This window comes from Pongo pygmaeus, chromosome 11 (assembly GCF_028885625.2).
Source record: "Pongo pygmaeus isolate AG05252 chromosome 11, NHGRI_mPonPyg2-v2.0_pri, whole genome shotgun sequence".
Taxonomy (NCBI): domain Eukaryota; kingdom Metazoa; phylum Chordata; class Mammalia; order Primates; family Hominidae; genus Pongo; species Pongo pygmaeus.
In genome coordinates this window covers 119,497,686-119,523,645 of record NC_072384.2, presented here as the reverse complement: position 1 = coordinate 119,523,645, position 25,960 = coordinate 119,497,686, and the positions used below count along the sequence as shown (strand labels likewise).

Sequence of the window (25,960 nt, the reverse complement as noted above, 5' to 3'; positions counted from 1 at the left end):
TAATTTTTTGTATTTTTACAAAAAATTAGAGATGGGGTTTTGCCATGTTGGCCAGGCTGGTCTCAAATTCCTGCCCTCAAATGATCTGCCCACCTCAGCCTCCCAAAGCGCTGAGATTACAGACGTGAGCCACCGCAGCCGGCCAATCTCATAGTCAGTGTTAATAGATGCCACTCCATGTCAGGCACTGTGCCCGAGTTGGGGGAAAGAGGCAGTGCCTGCCCTCAGCAAACTCCTAAGTTGGGAGGGAGAAGTGTGGGAGACAGGGATATCCGCATGGTGCACTAACTGCTGTGGCTGACATCCTCACAGTGGCTACTGAAGCACCATGGAGTGGCTGGTGACTAGGAAGACTTCCTGAAGACGAGGATGCTACAACATGGGGCAAGAAGGAGTTTGCCTGGCAAGCATGTGGAAGAGATCCAGGCTAAGGACATAGTTAAATCAAAGGTTTGGGGGCTTGAGGGCTTAGAGAAACCACCATTAGGCCAGCATGGTAAAGCTATGTGGGTCATGTGGGCTTGGCAAAAGCCAAAGTGGAGAGGTAGGCAGGAGGCAGATGACACAGAGCCTGTGTTGCACGCAATAGGACTCAATCCCGGGGGCCCTCAAACAGGGGAAGCTCATGACTAGGTTGCTTCCAAAAGCTCATCTGGCTACAGTATGGAGGGCAGACCAGAGAGGACAATCATGGAAGCACTACTGGGGAGTTGGTGTCCTAGACTAGGGAAGTGGCTCTAGGGTCGTAAAGAAGGTGATGGATTGTAGATACTTAGGCAATAGAATGGCCAGGATGGAAGCCTGGGTTGGATGAGCCAGGGGGATGAGAAAAGGGCCCAAGTCAACTTCGGGGGTTTTAAGTAGGAAATCCAGCTCCCCCACCACCAGCATCCTTGACCTTGAACCTTGGTCTTCTTTGGCTTTAGTGGCTGCACCTGTAAGGGTGATGTCCAGGGCTTTCCTGTATAGATATACTCTCTCCCTGTCATCCAAGGGTCTACTTCGGTTCAAGGGACCCTCCAGGCACCTGTTCTGTCTGCCTGCCTCTCTGCTCTATCTTAGAAATGTATGGGAAAGAAATTCAGAGTAGCCTCTGCTATCCCAGTCCAGGCAAAATGCCAGACCTATGCCTAAGTCCACAGGTCCCTGGGAGGCCCTGGAGTGTCAGGGTCCAGGAGTCACAATGGGGGAACTTCCTGGCTGCGAGGCATCTGGAGCTGCCTGGGCCAGTTACCTTCTATAGAAGCTCACTGCATCCTGGTTCCCCTATCTGGCTGTGCTGGGGCCTCTCTGTAAGTACCCTTCCTCAAGCTGGCCTTACAGCCTCCTCTCTTTTGTTTGGAAAGCCCCACTCACTGCTGGCATGGCTCTTTGGAAGCCCTGCAGGCCTGCACTCAGCCATCTTCCCTAAGAGACACAGGTCTCAGGGTGGAATGGCTTCTGACAGTGAGTGGTCCTGTGTTGGAAAGGGCTGAACCCAATGCACACATCCTTTAGGCAGCAGAGCCTGCTGCTAGCACCTATGCCACCTGTGTGGGAACTGGAAATAGGAGCTCTCCATTGAAATATTTAGTAAGAAGTGCCCCCTCAGGGATATTCAACTAGAAAAGGCAGCTCTCCTGGTCTGGTGCCAGCAGCAGGAAGTCCATTTAGAAGAGACTCTAGTGCAGGGTATATGCTGGGGCTTTCCGAGCGTGTCTGGATTTCAGTCCCCCTGCTCCCTCAGCCTAGAGCCATTGTGCAGTGTACAACTTTTACAACCATCAGTTCTGGTCCTGGTGGGCCTGGGCTTCTGCCAGGCTCAGCAGATTCTGCCAGGGATGAAGATTCAGAGAGAAGCTCCATACAGTGTGACACCAGAGGAAGTGCAGAGCGATTAGACAGGACTGGGGGCAGGATGCGCAATGCTCAGGGACTTCCTGGGGTTGGTGTTGGCCTGGGTCTTCAGGGGTATGAGTGACTTGGGCAAGGGCAGGTGGGTGGATCATCAGGAGCAGATGTACAGAGGGGAAGTTCAGGGCATGCCCGGGGACTGGGAGCCAGTGTAGTTGGGGCTAGAAGTTTGATGAGGGGAGACTTCAAAATGGGAGGTAGGGGAGGGAAATGCTGTATTCCATGGCAGGAGTGGAGTTGAGGGCCAGGAGGGAAATGCTGTATTCCATGGCAGGAGTGGAGTTGAGGGCCTGGAGGGAAATGCCCCAGCAGGTAGTGCCCCAAAGAGGGCTGGGCTCCAGCAATGGAGGCCTTCTCTGGAGAACACAGACCCAGCTTCCCACCTGGGGGGGTGGGGCGCCCCTTCAGGGCAAACCTCCTTGGCAGGGTAGGTGGTGGCAGCTCCCCAGCCTGTGCCCTCTGGCCCCTAGGTGGTTGTGCCTTCTGAGGCTCGGCACCTCCCACACCTCAGCTTGGTTCTCAAAGCCTCTTTGTTTCACGGGGCCAAGTGTGGCGAGCCCGGATCTGATAAGGCTCAGTTGGGTAGATATAGCCCCGCCCTGAGCGCCTCACCGGCCTGAGTCACACCTGCTGCCTGGCACGCATGCACATCCCAGCTGGGCCAGGATTTGACCTCTGGGCTGGCTTTCCCTGCAGCCTATTTAAGAGCTCTCTCGTCTGTATGGGGAAGCAGAATAGGGGAATTATTATCCCCATTTCAGACATAAATAAAGCAAGGCCCCAAGAGGGAAAATGCCTCGCCCACAGCCATTTCTTCCATAATCTACTATGCACCTACTATGGATTAGGTGCGCTACGTGTGGTATTTACATGATCTTTTCTCATCCTAACAGTGTGTGACATGAGGTTGTTCCTAATTTCTACTTTGCAGTTGAAGAAACAGAGGCCCAGAGAGGTGAAGTCATTTTCTTAAAATCAAACATTAGCAGACAAGAACCCGAGTCTCCCGCAGCAGCAAACCAAGGGGACGAGAGGGACATACTCCTCACCTCAGCCTAAAGGACTGGTGAGCCTGGGAGTAACCAGAACCCTATTAGAGAAGAGAGTGCTGGAGGAATAATGTTCTAGGTGCTGTGAGGAGATCCAGGATAGGGTTGGGTGGCGGGGGGGGAGGTGGAGTGGGGACGGTCAAAATGTGTCCACAAATTCTTTGACACTTCTCCTGTAGAGATGCCTTGTCTACCACAAATCTGGTCTGAGGCTAGGTCAGAAAGGCCATGCAGCTTCTGCCTGGTTCCACACTAAAACTGCCATGCTGGAGAGTGTGTGCACCTAACCTATAGAGAGGTGTTCCAGTCCATGGTCCAGCTGACATCCCAGCTAACAGCCAGAGCCAATTGTCAGCCATGGGAGTGCACCATATTGGACATTCAGCCCAGTTGGGCCTTCAGATGGCTGCAGCCCTGGCCAACCTCTGAATGCAACCGCATGAGAGAACCCAAGCTAGAACTACATGGCCAAGCTGCTTCTGAATTCCTGATTCACAAAACCACAAAATAAAATGGCTGTTTGGAACCTTGACATTTTGGAGTAACTCCTTACACAGCAATGGTAACCACGACAAAGGGCAAAGAGGGAATGTGGACTAATGAAGGCATCTCTTGAGGCTTTCCAGAGCCTCAAAACACAATTTGGCATAAAGGCTTTTAAAAATGGAGATTGCATGAGCCTGGAGGAGGTATGGCCTAACCCTTTGTCATCTGAAGGGGCAGCACAAGAAAACTCTGAAATGGAATAAACTTGGGGCAGATGGAGATGGTGACAAAGGGGAGGATTGGATGAGCACATCTCTCCACATTCAGTTGATTGAAAAAATCAACTGCATGTCTGCCCTTCTGGCAGGACCTCCACAGAAGCAAGGAGCTTTGCAGTGATTCTAGAAGGAAGGAAGCTCATGGATACAAGCTTGTGATTAGCAAGAAGTTATACATGGCTGATTGGAGAGAAATGTGATTAGATATTTTTAAAACCCAAACGTTAAATGTTGAAGAAAGTGCTCAAGGGTTGCAGCCAGAGCTGGGAATGGGGTTGGACTTGCCTGTGGACCGTTGCTGGCCACATTTGCTCAGAATGTCCCTGCAAGCCGAAAATGCAGGACCTCAGCAAGAAGGTTCAGAAAGTACCCTGTTCCCCTAACAAATTCCAGGTGCATCTGCATCTGGCTTCTGCACACACTTCTGAATGGACAACTTGGAAAAACTCAGAGAAAAGGAACCAGGTAGATGATAGGGAATGGGTGTGGCTTGGGAGAGTGATTGGTAATGTAGGGGTGGAAAGGATAGTGTGAGGACAGGGTTCTTGGTTTCAACCTATTAATCCTAGAGAAGCAAAAGATGGAGATGATCAAAATCTAAAAAGAGAGAGAAATAGCAACTTTGCAGTGGAGAATCCCAGCAGATACCACTTTAGCCAAGTTATCAAGTTAGCATCACTGATAATGAAGGGCATATCACCTCTGTGTTATCCTCACTTTAATCATGAGAAATCATGACACAAACCCAGAATGAACCTTTTACAAAATAACTGATAGTATTCTTGAAAAGAGTTAAGTCATGAAAGGCAAGGAAAGACTCAGGATACGGTGAAGGATACTAAGTAGGCATGAAAACTAACTGCCAAGTGGGATCCTCAATTAGCTACTGGAACAGGAATAGAACACTAATGGACAAACTTGAGAAATCTAAATGCCATACTTTTGTTAACAGCATTTGTGTATCAACATATCAAGGTTAATTTCCTGGTTTTGTTCTATGGTCATGTAAGATGTTAATGTAAGGGAAAGGTGGGAGAAGTATTTATGAAAACTGTCTGTACTATTTTTGTGACCTTTGGTACATCTAAAATTAACTCAGCTAGAGCGGTGGCTCACTCCTGTAATCTCAGTACTTTGAGAGGCCAAGACAGGAGGATCACTTGAGCCCAGGAGTTGAAGACCAGCCTGGGCAACATGGCAAAACAAAAGTACAAAAAAAAAATTAGTCTGGCATGGTGGCTCGCACCTGTAGTCCCAGCTACTGGTGGTGGCAGATTGGGTGGTGGTTAGGGGGTGATGTAGGAGGATCGCTTGAACCCAGGAGGTCAAGGCTGCAGTGAGCCATGATTGTGCCACTGTACTTCAGCCTGGGCAACAGAAGAAGACCCTATCTGGGTAACAATAATAATAATTTTAAAAAGAAAAATAATAAAATTAACTTGAAATTTTTAAAATGCAAAAATAACTAACAAACATAGAATCTCATGGACCAGTCAAAGGTGGGCTCTCTTGCCATACCTGAGTCCAGGCTGACTTCCACACTGGGGAAGGCCAGCCACACTGAGCTGGTAAGACGGCTGTAGTCAGAAGTGGACTGGAAGAAGGTTTGAGGAATTAAGTAAGATGGAAAGTCACAGAATAATAGTGTTTTTCATTTACTCAGAACCTGTAATGGACCAGGCACTGTGCTAAGTTTCTTAATTCTTTTGTCTCCCATAAACCTCATAACCTTTGAGGTAGCAGTTATAGGTTTGCCTGTTTACAGATGAGGAACCTGGTTCTTATAGAAATGAAGGAAAAGATTATATAGTTGATAGCTGATGGTTTTGGGATTAAAATTCCAGTCTGCTTGGCTCCAGAGTCTTTTTCCTAGCCACTCCACTGTACTGTCTCCTCAGGGGTGTTCTCATTCAGTTCAGACCTTGGGATTTCTGCATTAGGGTAAGTGGAGAAAGAGGCGATAGAAGGTTGGAGGAAGGAGGAAGGGGGATGGCCTGGCCAGCAGGAGCTGTCCGTGGTGCTGGTCATAGAGCCAGCTGGAGACTGTGTAGGTGAAGGCAGCGGAGACAGCTACCACAGAAAAGGAGCAGTGCTTAGACTAGAAGAAAACAAGCAGTTAGCTGTGCTCACAGTTCCTCCCCCAGTGAGGAGGATCAAGAAGGGGAAAGACTTCCAGTTGAAATAACCGTGTATGCAGTAGCTAATAAGGTAGGGATTTGCCCCTAAGTCTGACTTGCACCCAGTACAGTATGGCTATACTGGTTGTTTATATCTGGAAATACTTTAGTGCCAGCTGGCCAACAGTCACTTACTGAGCCCTACATTGCCCTGGACGCTCTTCCAGTCCCCTCCCCAAACTACTCATGCTTCCTTATGACCCTGGCACAATGTGGGCTTCCAGGACCCTGGCTCTGGCTCTAAGGCCAGCTGGTGTCCAGCTCACAGGTCCATTCTCATGCTCCTAGGTGCACACACCTTACCAATTGTTAAGTATTTTGATTACATTCCTGTTTGTTCCCATTTTACAGATCAGGAAAGTCAGGTTTAGGGAGGTTTAACCGTTTTCCTGACATTGCTCAGCTATTAAAAGCTGGAACCAGGACTTGAACTTCAGTTTTCTGAGATTAGACTTCATGTCATTTTTCCTCCATCCCCCTACTATTAGCTTGTATGTCTTTCTACCCTGTGGTGGAGACAATGAATAGAGGGAGAAAGTTATCTATGGGGCCTGGTTTGCATAGGAGAGTTAGAAAATCCTGGCCGGGCACAGTGGCTCACGCCTGTAATCCCAGCACTTTGGGAGGCCGAGGCGGGTGGATCACGAGGTCAGGAGACAGAGACCATCTTGGCTAACATGGTGAAACCCTGTCTCTACTAAAAATACAAAAAAAAAATTAGCCGGGCGTGGTGGTGGGCACCTGTAGTCCCAGCTACCGGGGAGGCTGAGGCAGGAGAATGGCGTGAATCTGGGAGGGGGAGCTTGCAGTGAGCTGAGATTGCGCCACTGCACTCCAGCCTGGGTGACAGAGTGAGACTCCGTTTCAAAAAAAAAAAAAGAAAGAAATAAAAGAAAATCCTATAGGGGTCCCAGGCAGAAAGGAATGTTTTCCTTTAAATTTGCTTGCCATTTGGCAGTCTATCCCCAAACCCTGCCAGTTTTGGGTCCTGGCAACCCTTTCAGGCTGGAGTTGCAACCAGTCTCTTAACACCCTCCAATACAGTAGCTGCAGGGGACCAGGACCCTCTAATGCAGAGAAAGTCCTCTATCTGCTCCTAGATCCAGCCCTAAAGTACCCAGAGGCCCTCTTAGCTACAGCCTTTTCTCACTCTCTATCCCCCACCCCAGACTGGGCTGAGAATACTCACCTCACTCATTTCTGAGAACAGGAGCTTTTGTGGGAGGGCCTACCTTTTCTTTTTCTGTTTTTTTTTTAAAGGTATACCTTTACATTTTATTTTATTTTATTTTTATTATACTTTAAGTACTAGGGTACACGTGCACAACGTGCAGATTTTTTACATAGGTATACATGTGCCATGTTGGTTTGCTATACCCATCAACTCGTCATTTACATTAGGTATTTCTCCTAATGCTATCCCTCCTCCAGCCCCCCACCCCCGACTGGCCCCAGTGTGTGATGTTCCCCTCCCCGTGTCCATGTGTTCTCATTGTTCAACTCCCATCTATGAGTGAGAACATTCAGTGTTTGGTTTTTTGTCCTTGTGATAGTTTGCTTATAATGATGGTTTCCAGCTTCATCCATGTCCCTGCAAAGGACATGAACTCATCCTTTCTTGTGGGGAGAGCTGACCTTTTTGCCTCCATCCCTCAAGTACAACTTGAATACAAACTGATTCCAGAACCAACACTCAAAATGGAGTCAGAATCTCAGGATGGAGAAAGGCAGGAGAGGGCTTTCTAAGTGCTGGATCTGGGTGGACTTGTAACTGGGTAGCAAGGCACCCTGGTGTCTCCTTTTGTCTTTTTCCACCCAGAGCAGCAAGGTAGGCTCCTTCTTGGAGAAACAAAGGAGGAGGACATGAAGATGGCAAAAACTTCCCACTTTTCCAGCATGCAGCCGAGAGGCTGGATGCTTGTAGGAGGTGCAGGTGCGCAGAAGGCTGAGTGGCTTACCTACAGAGACCTCCCATTTAGTGAATAGTCTCTGTGTGTGTGTGTGTGTAAGAGAGAGAGAGGTTTTGTTGATTGCCTACCATGTGTCAAGTACTTTACACATATCTTATCACCCAATTTTCCCACCTGCCTTTTGAGAATTATCCCCAGGTAACAGATGAGGAAACTGAAGCTCAGAGAGGTCATGTGACTTGCCCAAGGTCACACAAGCAGTTAGTAATAGAGTTGGGATTAATCTCAGTTCTGCCTGATTTCCCAGCCCTGGGTCTTCTCTATATGATGGGGGGCATAGAGGTGTGGGAAGATACCTGGGAAAAAAAGCTTAGAAAATATATTTGTTTGTATGTGTGTCGAAGTTCAAATCATGGAGTGTGCTTTTACCTTTATTATTCCTCACGCCAGCTTCCAGGCCAGGAGGATCTGAGGCCATCTCCCTTCCATCCTTCCTCCTTTCTCCTACATCCTGATAATCAATTTTCTGTATTGTCACCCAGCCTTGAACCAAACAGCAAACTCTCCCCAGTGATTTTTTTTTTTTTTTTTTTTTTTTAGGTAGAGTTTCGCTCTGTCACCCAGGCTGGAGTGCAGTGGTGCGATCTCAGCTTACTGTGACCTCCGCCTCCCAGGTTCGAGCAATTATCTTGCCTCAGCCTCTCGAGTAACTGGGATTACAGGCATGAGCCACCATGCCCGACTAATGTTTATGTTTTTAGTAGAGGCAGGATTTCACCCTGTTGGTCAGGCTGGTCTTGAACTCCTGACCAAACTCGTGATCCACTAGCCTCCGCCTGCCAAAGAGTGGGCATTACAGGTGTGAGCCACCGCACTTGGCCGCCTCCCCCATGATCTATTTTTGGGTCCAGGGAAAATATGATCAACACGTCCCAGGACCCATTATTCCACTGGTTCCAGGCTCCTGGAAGGGGAGAGTTTCAAAGCAAAACCAGCTTCCTCTTTTCCCTCCTCAGGCTCAATCCCCTGTGAAGCCTCTTTCCATGTGTGTGCCTCCCTGGGCAAAGTCCAGCACACAGGCTTCTCCCTAGGAGTCCACTGATGTCAGTTGCGGTCACTAGGCATCAGGGCTTCTAGGAGGCAGCTAGATGCCTACAGAAGCAGAGGCTACAGGGGCCCTGCTAAGAGGAGGAACCATTCCCTTTAATTTTTCCAAACCCAGAATCCACCATTGAGCAGGCAAGAGCTCAGGAAGGAGAATCTCCAGTGAAGAGGCACAAGGACGCCTTTAGCATGAGTTGTTCTTCCTCCTTGGGGTTTTCCCACTGAGATTCCTGGGGCCAACACCAAACCCTGCCCCCAAAGTCCCTATTTCATTTTCGCCTAAGAATGAACCAGTTCCTTTCCTTGTCCCTAAGGTCCAGCTGAGTCAGGCTGACCATTTCAAAAAGAATTTGGGGAAAAACAAAAAGGAAATAATTATAGAAACTACAAACAGCATAAAAGTCGTCATGTCCAAAGTGCAGGTTTCAGATTCTGAGAATCCCGTTAAAACCAGAGAAAAGCTCACTGAGTGCCACATTCTTTGATTCCCGGAAAACTCCTGATCCTGCTGGCGTAATTTACCAGGCGCCCTGCCTGCCCCTTCCCTCCAGCCCTGCCAGTCTCTGGCCATGTGATCTCCCAAGCCAGCTCAGGCCACTTTGTCATCTCAGTCCATCTTTCACCTTTCACAAGTCAACTCCAACTCTCCCAAAATGATAGCTTATTTTCTGTGTTTACACTAAGCCCTCTCCCCCTAGTCACATCCCCCCTTCCATCTGAAAGGAAACAGGTTCACTGTCTTGAGGAGCAAAACATCCTTAGTTACCCAAGAGTGAACTTTGAGACTTTCAGCTTCACCTACTAAGGAGTCTTCACAAAATAGGACCCTTCCTCCAACACACATACCAACAAATGAACCAATGGGCTTCCGAAAGTCTACATTATGTATAATAATTCCTTTATACGTTAACCTTCCGATCCCTTCAAAAGAGTTATTTTTCTTGTTGCTGACCAAGAAGAAATGCTGGGAGAAAACGCAGAGGACCCATTCCCTCTCATCAGCAAAAGGGATCTATTTGCAAAGCAGTATTCAAATAAGAAATAACTGCGGGCTGCTTTTAAGTTAACAATTGCAATCACAGAGAATGAGGTTCTCTCTCTATGCATGTCAGAGGGCCAAGCCCACCGAGTAGCTTCCTGTGAATTTGGTCGTCAATTAAAGTCATGATTGCTGGAACGTCACGACAACTAGGAGGCTCTACATTCCCATGTCGCGACAGGTAGAAGCCCACAGTTACTACCAGCAGGAAAAGTCAGGGAATCAAAACTAAATATAGGAAATAAAATTGGGCGGCGCATTCGCCTTCTACGAATCTTGACTCACTCGGGCTGCCGTCGTTGCCCTGGGATATCTGAAGACGCCGTTTCCTGCGCGTCCTGTATCTATGGAGACGGCAATATGGAGGCGATGTAAGTTCTGAGCGTTAGTCCCAAGGTCCCAGGGTCCCAGGGAGCGGCGCGAGTGGCCAGGGAAGGTATCTGTCCCGGGAGACCCTATCCTTCGGGAAATCGTGGCCAGAGGTCCCCTCCGTGCCCTTCAGAGAGCCCCATGGGACTGAGTCTTGGGTGAGATCAATCAGACTAAGGATCCCGAAGAGAAAGAAGAAACAGCTCTAAGTGTATTTTGTCCCCCTTTGTTTCATCTATTTCTTTCTCCCTCGACTCTGTACGACGACCTGCCACGTTTTCTAGTGGTCATCTTGGAGATTTTTAGATCAGCAATTAGGCAAATAAAGGAAGCTCATGATATATATTTTTTAAAGTCCTCGAAATTGGAAACTTCAATTTAAAACAAAACAAATCCAAAACAAAACAAAAAACCTCGCTTGCCCAGTCTCTTCACAACGACTGCAGATGTGTGAGTCTTTTGGAAGAATAGTGCAGGCTAGTGGGAAAGTTATGGTTGTTAATTACTATAACATGGGTTTGTTAAGTGCTTTTTCAAATCCTCTGTTTCATTCGAGCTGCACATCAACTTTGTGAAATCGTCAGGATAACCCACATTTTACAGGCGAGGAGACTGAGGCTCCGGGAGATGGAGAAATTTGCCTATCCCCGTAGAGTCTGAGAAGATGCTGGCACCCAGCGTCCCTTGCCCTGGGACCACTTCCCTAGCCCTATGACCTGGGTTGGACGAGCTTTCTACCCCATCATCTCTCATCTCTTCTATGCACTCTCTGGAATAGTTTCATGTGTTGAGTGGAGACTTTTTCAGAGCTATGAGGCAGGAGCTGTCTGTACAATCCCCTGAGGTCAGAGGCATTAATGAGTCAGGACAGGGCTGCAAGACCATCCCGTGGCAGAAAAGTAATGGACTCTCTCTGTGTCTCCTCAGCTTACATTTCTTTGATTTCATCTGAATGTCCAGTTGACAATTGGAGGTAGGAGCCTTGCCTGCCTTGTCTGGTGCCTAGCACAGTACCTGGTACATAATAGGCACTCAGTAAGTGCTTTGTGAATGAACGAACGACTGAATCTAGATGGTCCCCTCCAGAGGGTTTAGACATGTTGCCAACTAAGAAAACCAGGGTCAACAGAATCTTCCGCTTTGGAAGGGTGTTGGTGGGTGGTGGGGGAGGGATAAGAGAGTGTCTGATGGAACTGTATAAATTCCTAAAGGGTGATCATGAAATTGTTTGCTAAATCTGAATACATTAAAATAAGGAACTGAACGACAAACTTGAAAAAGGATCATTTTAGGCCAAATAAATGGGCAAGTCACACGTAATCATAAACTGTTGTAAGAATTAAAATACCTGTAAGGGAGAATTGCTTGAACCCGGGAGGTGGAGGTTGCAGTGAGCCGAGATCTTGCCACTGCACTCCAGCCTGGGCAACAGAGTGAGACTCTGTCTTAAATAAACAAATAAACAAATAAAATCCCTGTAAGGACCTTACAAGACTTCCTGGCACGTGGGTTCTCAGTACATGTTAATAGACATTATGATTTTTGAGATTGTTATTTGAAGAAGTGGGGGACGATACTGAGTAGTCTGAAAAATAAACATACGTTCAGAAAAGGTATTAAAGTGATGCTGTCCGATGTGGTAGCCAATAGCCATATGTAGCTATTCAGCACTGAAAATATGGGTAGTCCAAATTGAGATGTGCTGTATGTGTAAAATGCACACCAGATTTCAAAGTCTTAATACAAAATAAGAAAGTAAAGTACCTCAATAATTTCATATCGATTACATATTCAATGTAGTATTTTTGATATGATGGGTTAAATAAAATATATCATTATAATTAATTTTACCTGTGTCTTTTTACTTTTTTAATGTGGCTACTAGAATGTTTTAAAGTACACATGTGGATTGCATTATATTTTGGGGGGCAGTGCCGTGTTCTATGGTTTCATGCATGATGGCTTCGTGTCAAGTGTAAAGGGAAATCAGAGATGAACCATTTGAGGTAAGTCATTATAGGGATCTGCAAACCACTTCCACATGTGCCTGAGTGGGACTGGCTTAGTCTTGGTGTGTGAGTGTGAAAATTGCTGTCCTTTTGTCGAGGTAACAAAGTCACACTTGAGTGTGTGTGCTAAAGGAAGCCAGCAAAAGGAAGAGGGGATTCGAGGTGATGGAGCCAGAGCTAGTCTGAGATACTTTGTGTCCCTTAGATTGAGGTCAACCATCCTCTTGAGCATTTGGTGAAAACTGTGGCCATTCCACCTGGAAAACAGATATGTATGCATACATAGCATCTGGCATATACTTTACATATGTGTCACATATATTTGCATATGATTTCAGCTACAGTCATCGGGGATCCCTATGCTCTAGAGATGGATTGACTTATGCTTTGATTGATCTATTTCAGTGATGTTTACCTTAACAGGTTGTAGACTGGTGGAGAAAACCCAGAAGGCAGAGAATCCATCAGTCTCATTTGCCTCTTCTTTCCCCCTTATTCCTCTTCTCACAAGAGGCAAGAGTGTTCAGAGGAAACAAGCAGAGAGTAAAAGCCAGATAAAGGTAATGCACACACTTCAGTAACACCCACTGGAGCTTGCTGAGCAGTGCCAAGTGTGGCCACGGAGGGGCATAGTGGGGTGGGCCTTGTCCCCAAGTCCCTCTTTGGAGTGCCTTTCCTGATGGTGAGTCCCTAGGCTCCCAGGCAAAGCCCTGGATCTCGTGTACACCCTCATTCCTCATGGTGCCAGCTAGCACCTGTTGCCAGACCTGGGAAGCAGACCCTCTCCTCCATGACAAGGATGGCCATGAGAGTCTCCTCCCTCAGCCTCTCTTTCTCATGTCACTCCTGTCTCCCCTCCCCTCTGCTCTCTTCCCAGCTCCATACTCAGAGTGCTCCCTTTGGACTGTGTCCCAAGGGCTTGATGCTCACCCAGGCTCCAAGCTCCGTCGTGAGGTCCAGGAACAGCAGGGACCACACCATGAACTCTGGTGGATCCTGCCTGAGTGCCAGCACAGTGGCCATCCCTGCCATCAACGACAGCAGTGCAGCCATGAGTGCCTGCAGCACCATCAGCGCCCAGGTAAGGATACAGCCAGGGCAGGCAGAGCAGGGTGTGGCAGGGCCAGGGTGGGGCATGGGTGGCAGGGCAGTGGGGTGGGAATCTGACAGGCCCTGACTCTTCCCTCTGCATCTTAGCACTAAACCTTGTCTAGACTTTCCTTGTCACCTTTCTTCCATGAGTCACTCAGGAAAGAAAATACTATATTGGCCATTGAACACACTCAGTAAATATTGAAACTGAGAATGCAAGTTCCAAGAGAAAAGGGATTTGTCAGTCCTGTTCACCATTGTATCACCAAGCACACTGCAGTGCTAGGAGCAGTGAGTGCCCAAGAGGCCGTGGGGTAGAAGAGTGCCAGGGAGGAACGAGTCAGAGGCTGGTTGGATAGACGGGGTTTCTCTTTCCTCAGAAAGTTCTTCCGGCCTTGACCCCTAGGACTTTGTGTTTGAGCAATAATGTATGGATACTGTTTACTTTTTGCAGTTCTTTGTAGTTCTCTCTATGTGACGATGCAGCTGTCCAGGGGTTTGACTATGGGTATGGCTTTGTGTATGATGCAGTGTGTGTCTGTGTTGTGTGGTGTACGGTGCCCAGCTCCTTAGGTGTGCTGCCTTTGCCTCCCTGTGGACTGAGGGTCATGTTTTAAAAGACATCTCTGTCCTCTGTGCCATTCTGGGCCTGTTTGCCCTTGGATTCACTCACTGCCCTTCCCTGCTCTGCTCTGAGCTAGGAGGAGATTGGAAGATGGGATGAAGGGAGAAGCCAGGGCATTTCTCTTCCCCTCTCTGTTGTTCAGTGTCTCTGTCAGCAGCTGCATTTCCCCTGTGGCTCCAGTTCTCACCAGACAAGCCTCAAGGCTGTATTGACCCCACCACTTCTAACCTAGGTGTGGTGGCAGCTTCTTGTTGCCAACTCCCAGATTCCTTCACTACTCATGGTTATGCAGTAAATTTCCTTGTTGTTGTTGTTTGTTTGTTTGTTTTTCTTTTTTTGAGACGGAGTCTCGCACTGTCACCAGGGCTGGAGTGCAATGGTGCAATCTCAGCTCACTGCAACCTCTGCCTCCCGGGTTTAAGCGATTCTGCTGCCTCAGCCTCCCAAGTAGCTGGGATTACAGGCGCCTGCTACCATGCCTGGCTAATTTTTCGTATTTTTAGTAGAGACAGGAGTTTCACCATATTGGCCAGGCTGGTCTCGAACTCCTGACTTCGTGATCCACCCACCTCGGCCTCCCAAAGTGCTGGGATTACAGGCGTGAGCCACTGCACCCGGCCACAGTAAATTCCCTATTTTAAACATTCAGAGTGGCTTCCGTTTTCCTGCCTGGACACTGACTGATGCACCAACCGATATTATAGTAAATTACCTCCCATCATCCATGTCACCTTTCTTCCATAGGTGACTCAGGAAAGAAAATAGTATATTGGCCATCAGACACACTCAGTAAATATTGAAACTGAGAATGTAAGCTCCAAGAGAAAAGGGATTTGTCAGTCCTGTTCACCATTGTAGTCCCAGCACCTAGCACAGTGCCCGGTGCATGATAGGTCCTCAAAAAATATTTGTTGAATGGATGACTATATCCTTATATTATGCAACAATATAAAAGCAATACTTGGTCAAAGATAAAATAAAATGCTAGCCGGGCATGATGGCTCACACCTGTAATCCCAGCACTTTGGGAGGCCAAGGTGGGTGGATCACCTGAGATCAGGAGTTCAAGACCTGCCTGACCAACATGGTGAAACCCCGTCTCTACAGAGATACAAAAATCAGCCAGGCATGATGGCAGGTACCTGTAATCCCAGCTACTTGGGAAGCTAAGGTGAGAAAATCACTTGAACCTGGGAGGCAGAGGTTGCAGTGAGCCGAGATTGTGCCATTATACTGCAGCCTGGGCGATAGAGCGAGACTCTTACAAAAACAAAACAAAAACAAAAAAAAGATAAAATGCCAATGAGCTGAGTGCTCATGGCAGTGACTGTGGTAGGAGGAGGCATCCAGTTCATCCTCCCTCCACCTTACTGCCCCAGGGGGGTTTCCATGCCCCCTCCTTCTTCATCTAGAAAGGGATGATGGATAAGCCTATGGAAAGATTTTCCATTATAGATGGAAACGCCACACATGGCAGCACTAGCATCAATCACCAGGAGCAGCACTTAGAGTGGCCCCAGAAGTCAGGGGATGGGTGGGGTGAACAGCAAGCAAATTGGCTCCTCCTCTGCCCCACCAGCCAATTGAGGAATGGGAGAGGGAATGGTGCAGAGGGAAATGTGGTCTGGAAAAGGGCCTGGGATAGACTGCTCTAGCTAGGAGAGGCATGTGTAGCAAGGGGCAGGACTGGGAGGAGGAAGAGGGGAGGAGGCACCTGCTGGGGTGGTATCTGAGGGTGCACTGAGGAATAGAACAGAAGCCTGCATTTGTGTGTTTGCACAGAGTGGCTGATGGAGCTGCCCAGGGAAGGCTTCAGGGGCAGGGGCTCTAGTTGCCAAACAGTTCCAGTCTTGGAAGAGGTGATGTCTGACTTCAGGGCCTACCTGCCTCTCACCATCTGTCTCCAGACCATCCCCAAGGGGTGAGGGGTGGTGTCAATCATCGTTTTTCTGTCTTGTCTTTTATTTTCTTGGTGGTGGAGGAGGAAGACCTTCACCTGTTGTCTGGGTCTTGGCATCCCACCCTGCTGATACATCCTTTCTGCTCCCCCTTCTCCCTGCCACCCGAACAGCCTGCAAGCTCCATGGACACTCAGATGCACTCCCCAAAGAAGCAGGAGAGAGTGAACAAGAGGGTCATCTGGGGCATTGAGGTGGCCGAGGAGCTGCACTGGAAAGGCTGGGAGCTAGGAAAGGAGACCACAAGGAGTCTGGTTCTGAAAAATCGATCCTTGAAACTCCAGAAGATGAAGTACAGGTACCAGTGTAAGGGATCAAGGACCCAGTGCCAGAGCCTTGAGCCCCGAAAGCAGGCTCTCTTCAAAACAAAACAAAACAAACAAACAAAAAAACCTTTAACATGCCATATAAAATCCAGTGAGTGTTTAAAACACGTGCAGTATGAATAATTATGCAGCTGTAGTCCATTCTTTTTCATTGTGGTATAGTGTCCCAATGTGTCCCTGTACCATAATGTATTCATCCAGAATGAAGGAAGTTTGGGCTATTTCTAGTTTGGGACTATTACCAACATTCGTGTATATGTGTCCGGTTACATAAGTACAAGAGTTTTTCTGGGGAATACCAGGTACTATGAAGGCTCATGTGATTTTGGAGTCTTATGAAGGTTTTGTTTTGTTTTGTTTTGTTTTTTCTGCGTAGTTGTTAAATTGGTGACCTTGCGGGATGGAGCCTTCTATTCCACCACCTTGCTCCACCTTCTGTCTTTTCTGGGGAATAGATTTAGGAGTAGAATTGCTGAGGCTTGGGCCATGTACCTGTTCACTTGCTATGGATAAACCAAACTATTTCCCAAAGTGCATGGATTTCTTTAGACACCCACCAGCAGCATTAGAGAGTTCCCATTCCTCCACATCCTTACCAATAACTGCTACTGTCAGAATTTAAAATTTTTGCCAATAATGGTAACTTGTGGTTTTAATTTGCATTTCCCTGATTACTGATGAATGAGGATGAGTGTCTTTTTGTAGGTTATTGACACTTTGCATTTCTTTATGTGTGAAATTTATGATCAAGTCTGTGGCCATTTTTCTCTTACATTATCTTGTCTTTTTTCTTATACTTTTTGGTATAAGTTCTTATCCCAATTACAAACCCTTTGCCAGTTATGCGTTGTGGATATCTTCTGTCATCTTATGATTTGTCTTTACTCCCTTTATTGTATCTTTTGAAGAATAAAAGTTCTGAATTTTAAAGGTATCAACTTTATCAGTCTTTTTATTTTATGATTGGTGCTTTTTTATGCTTCTCCTAAGAAGTCCTTCTCTACCCCTAGGTCATTAAGATATTTTCCTCTAGTATCTTCTAAAGACTTTATATTTTTGCCTTTTATATTTGTCTTTTATCTATATGGAATTGATTTTTATGAATAGTAAATCTTGATAGCTGGTACTATACGTCCTCCTACTTAATTCTTCTTCAAGATTGTCTTGGCTATTCTTGGCCCTTCCTTTGATCTTTTATATAAATATTCAAATCAGCTTATCATACATGCACATAAAACACTTCTTGATATTTTGATTGGGATTTAATTGGACCTATAGATGAATATGAGGAGAAATGATATCATTATAATATTGAGTTTTTTTAATCCATGAACATGGGCTATTTCTGTATTCATTAGGTTATCTTTCCTGTCTCTCAATAAAGTGCAAAGTTTTCTCCATAGACATTTAGCACATCTTTAGTTAGATTTATTCATAAATATTTTATATTTTTGCTGTTGTTATATATGACATATTTTTTAGTTGTTTTATTTCTGTTTGTTGCTAGTTTTTAAAATGTCATTTTTATATAGGTATTATGTTCAGTGATCTTGGCAAATCCTCTTATTCTAATAATTTATTTGTTAATATTCTTGTTTTTTCATGCACACATTTGTATTTTAAATGGAAAATGACATTTTTTTCTTTCTAGTCCTTACACCTTTTGTCTTTCCTTACTGCATTGTTAAGTAGAAAAGTGTTGAACAGAAGTGGTTATAGAGTCATCTTTGTTTCGTTTATCATCTCAGAGTAAAGGACTGCAATGTTTCACTATTAAGCTGTCTGGTAGGATTGATTTCCTGTAGGATTTCTGTAAAAGTGTACACCTTGTCAGATTATGGCAATATTCTTCTATTCCTGCTTTGCTGAGAGTTTTTCTCATAAACACACATTAAAGTTTATCTAATTTCTTCTTTCTTTTTTTCCTTTCTTTTCTTCCTCTCTCTCTTTCTTTTCTTTTTTTCTTGTTTTTTTTGAGACAGGGTCTCACTCCCTTGCCCAGGCTGGAGTATAGTGGCATTGACATGGCTCACTGTAGCCATGACCTCCTAGGCTCAAGCAATCCTCCTACCTCAGCCTGTCAGGAAGCTGGGACTATAGGCATGCACCACCATGCCTGGCTAATTTTTTAAAAAAATTTTGGTATAGGCAGCGTCTTGCCATGTTGCCCAGGGTGGTCTCGAACACCTGGGCTCAAATGATACTCCCGCCTTAGCCTCTCAAAGTGCTGGGATTCCAGATGTGAGGCACTGTGCCTGGCCTGTGGAAAGATTTTTGACCACTCATTCCATTTCTTTGATGTTTTTAGGCAGAGCAGCCATAATATTTATTGTACAATTCTTGGGTCAGTTTTGGTAAATTATATTTTATAGCAATTTTTTTTCATCTAAATTTAAACATTTGTTGGTGTAAAGTTGCTGACAATGTCATTGTCTTATTAATGTTTTGAAAGTCTGCAGCAGCTGTGGTTCTGACCCACTGTGGGATGCTACAGCTCTGCTGAGGTCTCTGGAAAGGCATCCCTGGTCCCATCCTCCTCAGCCTTGGTTCCCCCACCTCAGTGCTTGGGGACTCTTTAAAATCTGGGTAACCCTTCACTGTCCCTGTCCCTCTCAGGCCTCCATGCTCATCAGAGGTACAAACACTACTCCCTTTTTGTTCAGAGTGAAGATCTCTGAGAATAGGAGGGGGAGGAGGAGGGTGGGTCCTCTTGTGACCAAACCCCTGAGTTTCCACCTCCACGTGGTCATCTCCTGATCTCTTTCTCTGTGGTCCCAGGGACTCAGGCTCCCTTGGCTGCAGGGCTTCCCTCGTTTCCTGCCTCTTCCAGTTGTTCTGAGCCCTGATCTGAGGTGCTCCCCCCCGGCTCTCTCCTGCAGGCCCCCCAAAACCAAGTTCTTCTTCACGGTCATCCCTCAGCCCATCTTCCTGAGCCCAGGCATAACCCTCACGCTCCCCATCGTCTTCCGGCCTCTGGAGGCGGTAAGGTCTGCCACGGCGAGTGAGGGCAGGGAAGTACCTGGGAACAGTGACCTCAGAACAGAAAACAGGACAGAGCAACCAGGAGCGCCCCGGCACACACACATGCTGCCCGCTCCAGCAGCAGTCCAGCTTGGGAGGCCCCGTCAAGGGCTTAGCCCCTCATCTCATTAGACAGAGGGCGTTCCCCAGGAGATGCTGGGGGTAAAGGCTGCGATATTATATTGGCCATCAGAAAGCCCTACATTCCGTGGCCAGGGACGGTGACTCACTTGTGTAATCTCAGCACTTTGGGAGGCCGAGGCAGGCAGGTCACTTGAGGCCAGGAGTTCGAGACCAGCCTGGCCAACATGGCGAAACCCCACCTCTACTAAAAAATACAAAAGTTAACCAGGCATGGTGGCACATGCCTGTAGTCCCAGCTACTTGGGAGGCTGAGGCAGGAGAATCACTTGAACTGGGAGGCGGCTGTTGCAGTGAGCTGAGATCTCACCACTGCACTCCAGCCTGGGTGACAGAGCGAGACTCAAAAAAAAATAAAAGAAAAGAAACCCCTTCTACATTTCTTGGCCTCTTCCTGCCACTCCCCACCCACATTTCCTCAAAATACTTTTTCCACAAAAGAGGCTCTAATCTTTGAGACCAAGACAACATTAGGTGCCCAGCTCCCCTCAGAGTCTGACGTGGGGGCCACGGCCCAGCCCTCCCCTCAGTGTTTGTGTTGGGGGTGGCTGAGGGTGGGCGGGATGTGCAGTCCCTGAGTGCCACTGATGGGTGACTGCCCCTGCCCCGCCTCACACTGCAGAAGGAGTACATGGACCAGCTGTGGTTTGAGAAAGCAGAGGGGATGTTCTGTGTGGGCCTACGGGCCACCCTGCCCTGCCACAGGCTGATCTGCCGCCCACCATCCCTGCAGCTGCCCATGTGTGCTGTGGGAGATATGACTGAGGCCTCGTTCTGCCTGGATAATGTGGGGTGAGGAAGAGGCTGAGGTGCGGGCGGGGGGAGAGCAACAGCTGTGAGGAGGGTGCCTGGAAGCAGGAGAGACAGGCATACCCTTGTGGGAGTAGGGTAGTCTGAGGTTCTGCCCAGCATCCCTGACTTGCTACTACAGGAGCAGGGGCCGGGAGCCCAGTGCCCTGACCTGCACCCCACCCCCAGGGACCTGCCCACCTTCTTCACCTGGGAGTTCTCCAGCCCATTCCAGATGCTGCCCGCCATGGGGCTCCTGGAGCCAGGCCAGGCCTCTCAGATCAAGGTGACCTTTCAGCCCCTTACAGCCGTCATCTACGAGGTGCAGGCCACGTGCTGGTACGGGGCTGGCAGCCGGCAGAGGAGCAGCATCCAGCTGCAGGCTGTGGGTGAGGCCCAACCTCCCACTGTCCCCAGACTGGCCCCTGCTGCACCTTCTGGGTCCTCCAGGCCTCAGTGTCCCCCCCACCTCCCATCTGGCCTGGCCCCCGCCTCCACTGGCCTCCTGCCCTCCCCCGAGCCCCGAAGGCTTTGCCTTTTGTCTTCCATGATGTTACAGACTAAATTTTCCCTGGGGCCACCTGCCTTCTTCGAGGGGCTGTTCAGCTGGGGCCACAGAGGCCCTGGCAGGATCCCCCAAGACTCCCCCATCTCTGCCCCAGCCAAGTGCGCCCAGCTGCTGGTGAGCATAAAGCACAAGTGCCCGGAGGACCAGGATGCCGAGGGCTTCCAGAAGCTGTTGTACTTTGGCTCTGTTGCTGTGGGCTGCACCTCGGAGAGGCAGATCAGGTTACACAACCCGTCGGCGGTAGGTACCAGGCAGGAGGGGCGGCAGGACTCATGCCCCCAGGACTGGAGTTTCCTAAAATCACTGCCTTACAGAATGCCCCCCTTTCTCTCTACACCTTTGGCCCCAAGCCTCATGTAACCCATGTCAGCTGTCAACAGGTGTGTCCTCCTCCTCAGATGGGGGCTGGGCTGGGGTATACCCTGTCTCCCCAGAGCCACAAGCAGTCCTAAGACTGTCCTGACCCCAGGACCACAGTTAGCTGTGATGGTACCCTGGGGAGAATTAAAAGGTGCCCCCTTTGGGCAGGCCCAGCGCAGGGCACATGACTCGGTCCCTTCTCTCCTCCTGGTGGAGGCAGTCTGGCCAGTGGGGCACAGGCTGGATGCCAGCTGCCCCCACCCCCTTGGCTGGGCACGCCAGTACAATGCGTAGACTGTCCCATCATACAGTGCTCCACTCTGTGACCTGACCCTTTGTCCTTCTGCCTGGCCCCACAGGTAAATGCCCCCTTCAGGATTGAAATTTCCCCGGATGAACTGGCCGAAGACCAGGCCTTCTCATGCCCCACGGCCCATGGCATCGTGCTCCCGGGAGAGAAGAAATGTGTGTCAGTGTTCTTCCACCCCAAGACTCTGGACACCAGAACTGTGGACTACTGCTCCATCATGCCTTCTGGCTGTGCCTCCAGGACCCTGCTTAAAGTCGTTGGTTTCTGTAGAGGTACTGGTGACCCCAGGGGTCTCCCCTGGGGACAGGAGCAGCCCATGCTGAGGATTCTGAAAAGCTCCTTCCCTGCTCCTAGGAGGCGGGGGCCACCTTGCCTCAGCCTGGGTGTCTGCTGCCCCCTGGTGGCTCCATGGGGAATCATTTGTGACTACCTGGAGATCCCAGTCCCATGGGCATCCAGTGATGCTGGAGTTCTGCTCAGGCTGCCAGGGCTCTGGGCCTGTAGCCTGGCCCTGAGAGTACCACCTCCCTTCAGTGGGACCTTGTCTAAGACATTCTTGGGGAAGCTGATACCCCATCTCCTGTGTCCAGGCCCTGCTGTGTCCCTGCAGCACTACTGTGTCAACTTCAGCTGGGTCAACCTTGGGGAGCGCTCCGAGCAGCCCCTGTGGATTGAGAACCAATCGGACTGCACGGCCCACTTCCAGTTTGCCATCGACTGCTTGGAGAGTGTCTTTAGCATCAGGCCTGCCTTTGGGACCCTGTTGGGCAAGGCCCGTATGACCCTGCACTGTGCCTTCCAGCCCACTCACCCCATCATCTGCTTTCGGCGTGTGGCCTGTCTCATCCACCACCAGGTGAGTCGTGGGGAGGGTGTGAGGCTGAGGGAGGAGGGGCTCCCCTGGGGCCCAGTGATGATGACAAGGCTTGGTGGGCACTCCCCTGTATTCTGGAACTTCTAGGGCTGTCTGCCTGGTCGTCTCCCACTCCTGGACCCCAGCCCTGGCTTTTGGAGCCAGTGTGCGGCCTGGGCACAGGGGAGATCACTCTGTGCCAGTCTTGCCCTGCTACCAGGCCAGGCGCTTTGCTGCTGCTGTGCTCATGGGCTGGGAGAGGGAAGTTTGGACCCGCAGCCTCCCACCCTCCCGCTGAGCCCTGCAGGCTTTGCCTTTTCTTTGCCTTCCATGACTTCACAGACTAATTCTTCCCTGGAGCCACCCCACATAGCATGCATAGGGCAGAGAGCTTTCAAGTTAGACCCCAACCCTAGGCCCCTGGGCATGATCAGACACATTGTGCCCTGACCAGCAGGTGCCTGGCCAAGATGGCAAACGGGGCTGAAATGTAACCCATGATCCCTCCCTGAGTTGGTGCCCAGGCTTGGGCTGTGTCTGTGTACCTGGAGGAATGGGTGCCTTTCTCTAATTCTTGTGACAGTTTAGTATGGGCTGGGGGAGGCCTTGGAAATGGAGGAAAGATCAGAAGCCCAGAGGGAGGCCTGATGAGGCAGCCCCCATATTCTCCTCCCTTGGGAGGGCCTGAATTCTAGTTTGGCAGGCCTCTGGGCTGGCAGTAGGGTGGCTGGGAGAATGCCCAGGGACCATGGCAGAGAGGAAGGGTGGGTAATGGCTGAGTGTCCTAAGGACAGGGGTGCTCTCTCCTGACCTTCCCTGGACTCCTGTGGTGCCCTGGCTGAGCCAGACCACTGCTGAATGCTCGCTCACTGGCCACCTGGAGCTTCTGCCCCACCGCCTCTGTTACCCTGTCTGCCCAGCTTCTGTCCTCAGTTCAACCCCCAGCACCCGCCTTGCCCTACCACCCCCTCATGCCCCATCACACACAGACAAATGTCACAGGACCCGCTGTTCCTGGACCTGATGGGGACATGCCACTCGGACAGCACCAAGCCAGCCATCCTGAAGCCTCAGCACCTCACCTGGTACCGCACACACCTGGCCCGGGGCCTGACGCTCTACCCCCCTGACATCCTGGATGCCATGCTGAAGGAGAAGAAGCTGGTGCAGGACCAGAACGGGGCTCTCATGATTCCCATCCAGGTGCAGTGCCCTCCCCAGCTGCATATCCCTTCTCTAGTGATTCTTGGGCAATCCCATGCCCCCAGGGTCCCATGGGCACCATTAGTAGTCAGGGCGACTGGTGCAGCCTTTCTAGACAGGAGTGTGCCCAGGAGGGGCAACAGCAAGAGGAATGGCAGTTGGGCCCTATCCATCTGTCTTTCCCCATGCAGGATCTGGAGGACATGCCAGCCCCGCAGTACCCTTATATCCCCCCCATGACTGAGTTCTTCTTCGACGGCACCAGCGACATGACTATCTTCCCCCCACCCGTCAGTATAGAGCCTGTTGAGGTAGACTTTGGTGCCTGCCCAGGGCCTGAGGCCCCCAACCCTATACCCCTGTGCCTGATGAACCACACCAAGGGCAAGATCATGGTGGTCTGGACGCGAAGGTCTGACTGCCCCTTCTGGGTGACTCCAGAGAGCTGTGACGTGCCCCCACTCAAGTCCATGGCCATGCGCCTGCACTTCCAGCCGCCTCACCCCAACTGCCTTTACGCGGTGGAGCTCGAAGCCTTCGCCATCTATAAGGTGTGTGCACGTAATGAGAGGGAGGAATGCGGGGTCTCTGCTAGGAGCCTGAGTGTCTGGGTGGGGTGGCAGGGGGTGACCGAGGGCGGCTTCAGGCTCCATCCTCTGCGTGCCAGGCTTTCCCTTGGCTGGACAGTGGCCCCTATGGGTTTGTCTCCTCCAAAGCTCCTGGCCCAGCTCGGCCCATCTGATTTTCTCATTCTTATGTAAGTCTCCCCTCCCCTCCAAGGGAGAACTCAGCTGAGATCAAGCTGTTTGGGAAAATTGGGTGCACAGGGAGATACTCCCTGGGGCTCCTGGCTAGGAGGCCTCCTGGCTTCTCTACTAGTCCTTGAATTAAGAAGTGGTCACTCTAAAGGAGCTTTGAGCAGACAGGAACCTGGGCCTAGAGACAAAGTCAGCAGCACCAGATAATTGTGATGGGAAGGGCTTCTGACTCAGCTTCCCTGGGTCAGGGAACTCCGAGTGCCGGCTGTCCCCAGCCCTGCTGTTCTGGCCCCAGATGCGTGGTGCCCCCTCCTCATCTGTTAGTCCTGCCCATCCCTTGCTTCTTGTCTCTGCCCACCCCACTGCCCTTGCCCAGTGGCCAAGGTGTTGGGGCCCAGAGAAAAGTAGGGCTGTGCGCTCAAGCTCAGGGTCACTTACCAGCTATGTGACCTTGGGCAAGTTCCTTAATGTCTCTGAGTCCTGATCTTTTCATCTCTAAACTTGGGACCACATCCGATCTTTTGAGGAGGCTTTCCAAAGTAGAGGCTTTAGTTGCCCCCGTCCTAATGCCTTGGCAGTGGGGTGATGTCGAGGTTTGTAGGAATAAGGTTGTAGATGCCTGGCTCTGCTGAGGCTGAGCCTGTCGGATATTTAGGTTACAGGCTCTAGACCTGCACAGTCCAGTACAGCCACTGTCAGCCACACGTGGCTACTGAGCTCTTAATATGTGGCTGGTCCCAATTGAGACGTGCCGTGAGTGTAAAACGCAGCCTGGATTTCAGAGACTTAGTATGAAAAGAATGTAAAATATCTCGTTACTAATCTTATATTGGTTATATGTTAAAGTGATAAGATTTTAGATCTATTGGGTTAAATAAAATATGCTATTAACATTAACTTCACGTGTTTTACTTTTTTAATGTGGCTACTGGAACATTTAAAATGACATTTGTGGCTGGCGTTTGTGGCTCACATGATATTTCTATTGGCCAGCGCTTCTCTAGGCTCGTTCCTACAGAATGAATGGTGCTTTCACATCCCAGCCCCACCCTCCTCCTGGGTTGTGAGGACTAAAGAGAGCATTGCTGTATGGATGCAGGGCCTAGCTCCCCGCAGGAGGGGCTGGGTTGGGATTCTTGTTCTCTGCACTGTCTTCCCAGGGAGGCCCTCCTGTCTGCGTCCAGTGTCGGACTCCTGCAGCACAAGGGCAAGGAGGGGCAAAATGGGGTTCCCCACAGGGCAGACACAGGACTCTGAGCTTTTCTGTGGGTCTGGCCCCCCTGCAGGTCCTGCAGAGCTACAGTAATATTGAGGAGGACTGCACCATGTGCCCATCCTGGTGCCTGACGGTGCGGACACGAGGCCACAGCTATTTCGCTGGCTTGGAGCACCACATCCCCCAGTATTCCCTAGATGTCCCCAAGGTAAGTGTGGCCCCAACAGCAGTGGGAGGGAGACAGGGGAGCCCTAGCTTCTGACTTGGCCTGCAGATCCCTCTCCCATTCTCCGATGGCCTCAGAAACACATCTTTGCACCCTCCCTGGCTGTCCCCACCTCCGCTGTGCCAATTCTGGGTATCTGGGCCGGCTGAGGACTTGCTCCTGGGCCCCGACACTGGGACTGGGGAGAGTCTGGAGCCTGG

The 25,960-nt window shown here is 49.6% G+C and overlaps 1 protein-coding gene across 2 annotated transcripts in view; it reads left to right on the top strand.

The window, feature by feature from the left end:
* Positions 1-10,243: 10,243 nt before the first annotated feature.
* Positions 10,244-25,960, top strand: part of CFAP65 (cilia and flagella associated protein 65) — a 40,433-nt gene continuing 24,716 nt past the window's right edge. The window contains exons 1-13 of one of the 2 annotated variants that reach the window (XM_054478586.1): positions 10,244-10,307; positions 11,233-11,278; positions 12,826-12,874; positions 13,192-13,395; positions 16,103-16,287; positions 19,195-19,297; positions 20,100-20,269; positions 20,456-20,655; positions 20,929-21,074; positions 21,554-21,776; positions 22,095-22,360; positions 23,360-23,560; positions 23,752-25,215. In XM_054478586.1, coding sequence (XP_054334561.1) covers positions 10,283-10,307; positions 11,233-11,278; positions 12,826-12,874; positions 13,192-13,395; positions 16,103-16,287; positions 19,195-19,297; positions 20,100-20,269; positions 20,456-20,655; positions 20,929-21,074; positions 21,554-21,776; positions 22,095-22,360; positions 23,360-23,560; positions 23,752-24,321 — 2,388 coding nt within the window. In that variant the 5' untranslated portion in view covers positions 10,244-10,282 and the 3' untranslated portion in view covers positions 24,322-25,215. Of the gene's footprint in view, positions 10,308-11,232; positions 11,279-12,382; positions 12,875-13,191; positions 13,396-16,102; positions 16,288-19,194; positions 19,298-20,099; positions 20,270-20,455; positions 20,656-20,928; positions 21,075-21,553; positions 21,777-22,094; positions 22,361-23,359; positions 23,561-23,751; positions 25,216-25,604; positions 25,743-25,960 lie in introns of those variants that run through there. The other variant, XM_054478585.2, reaches the window with a different exon arrangement.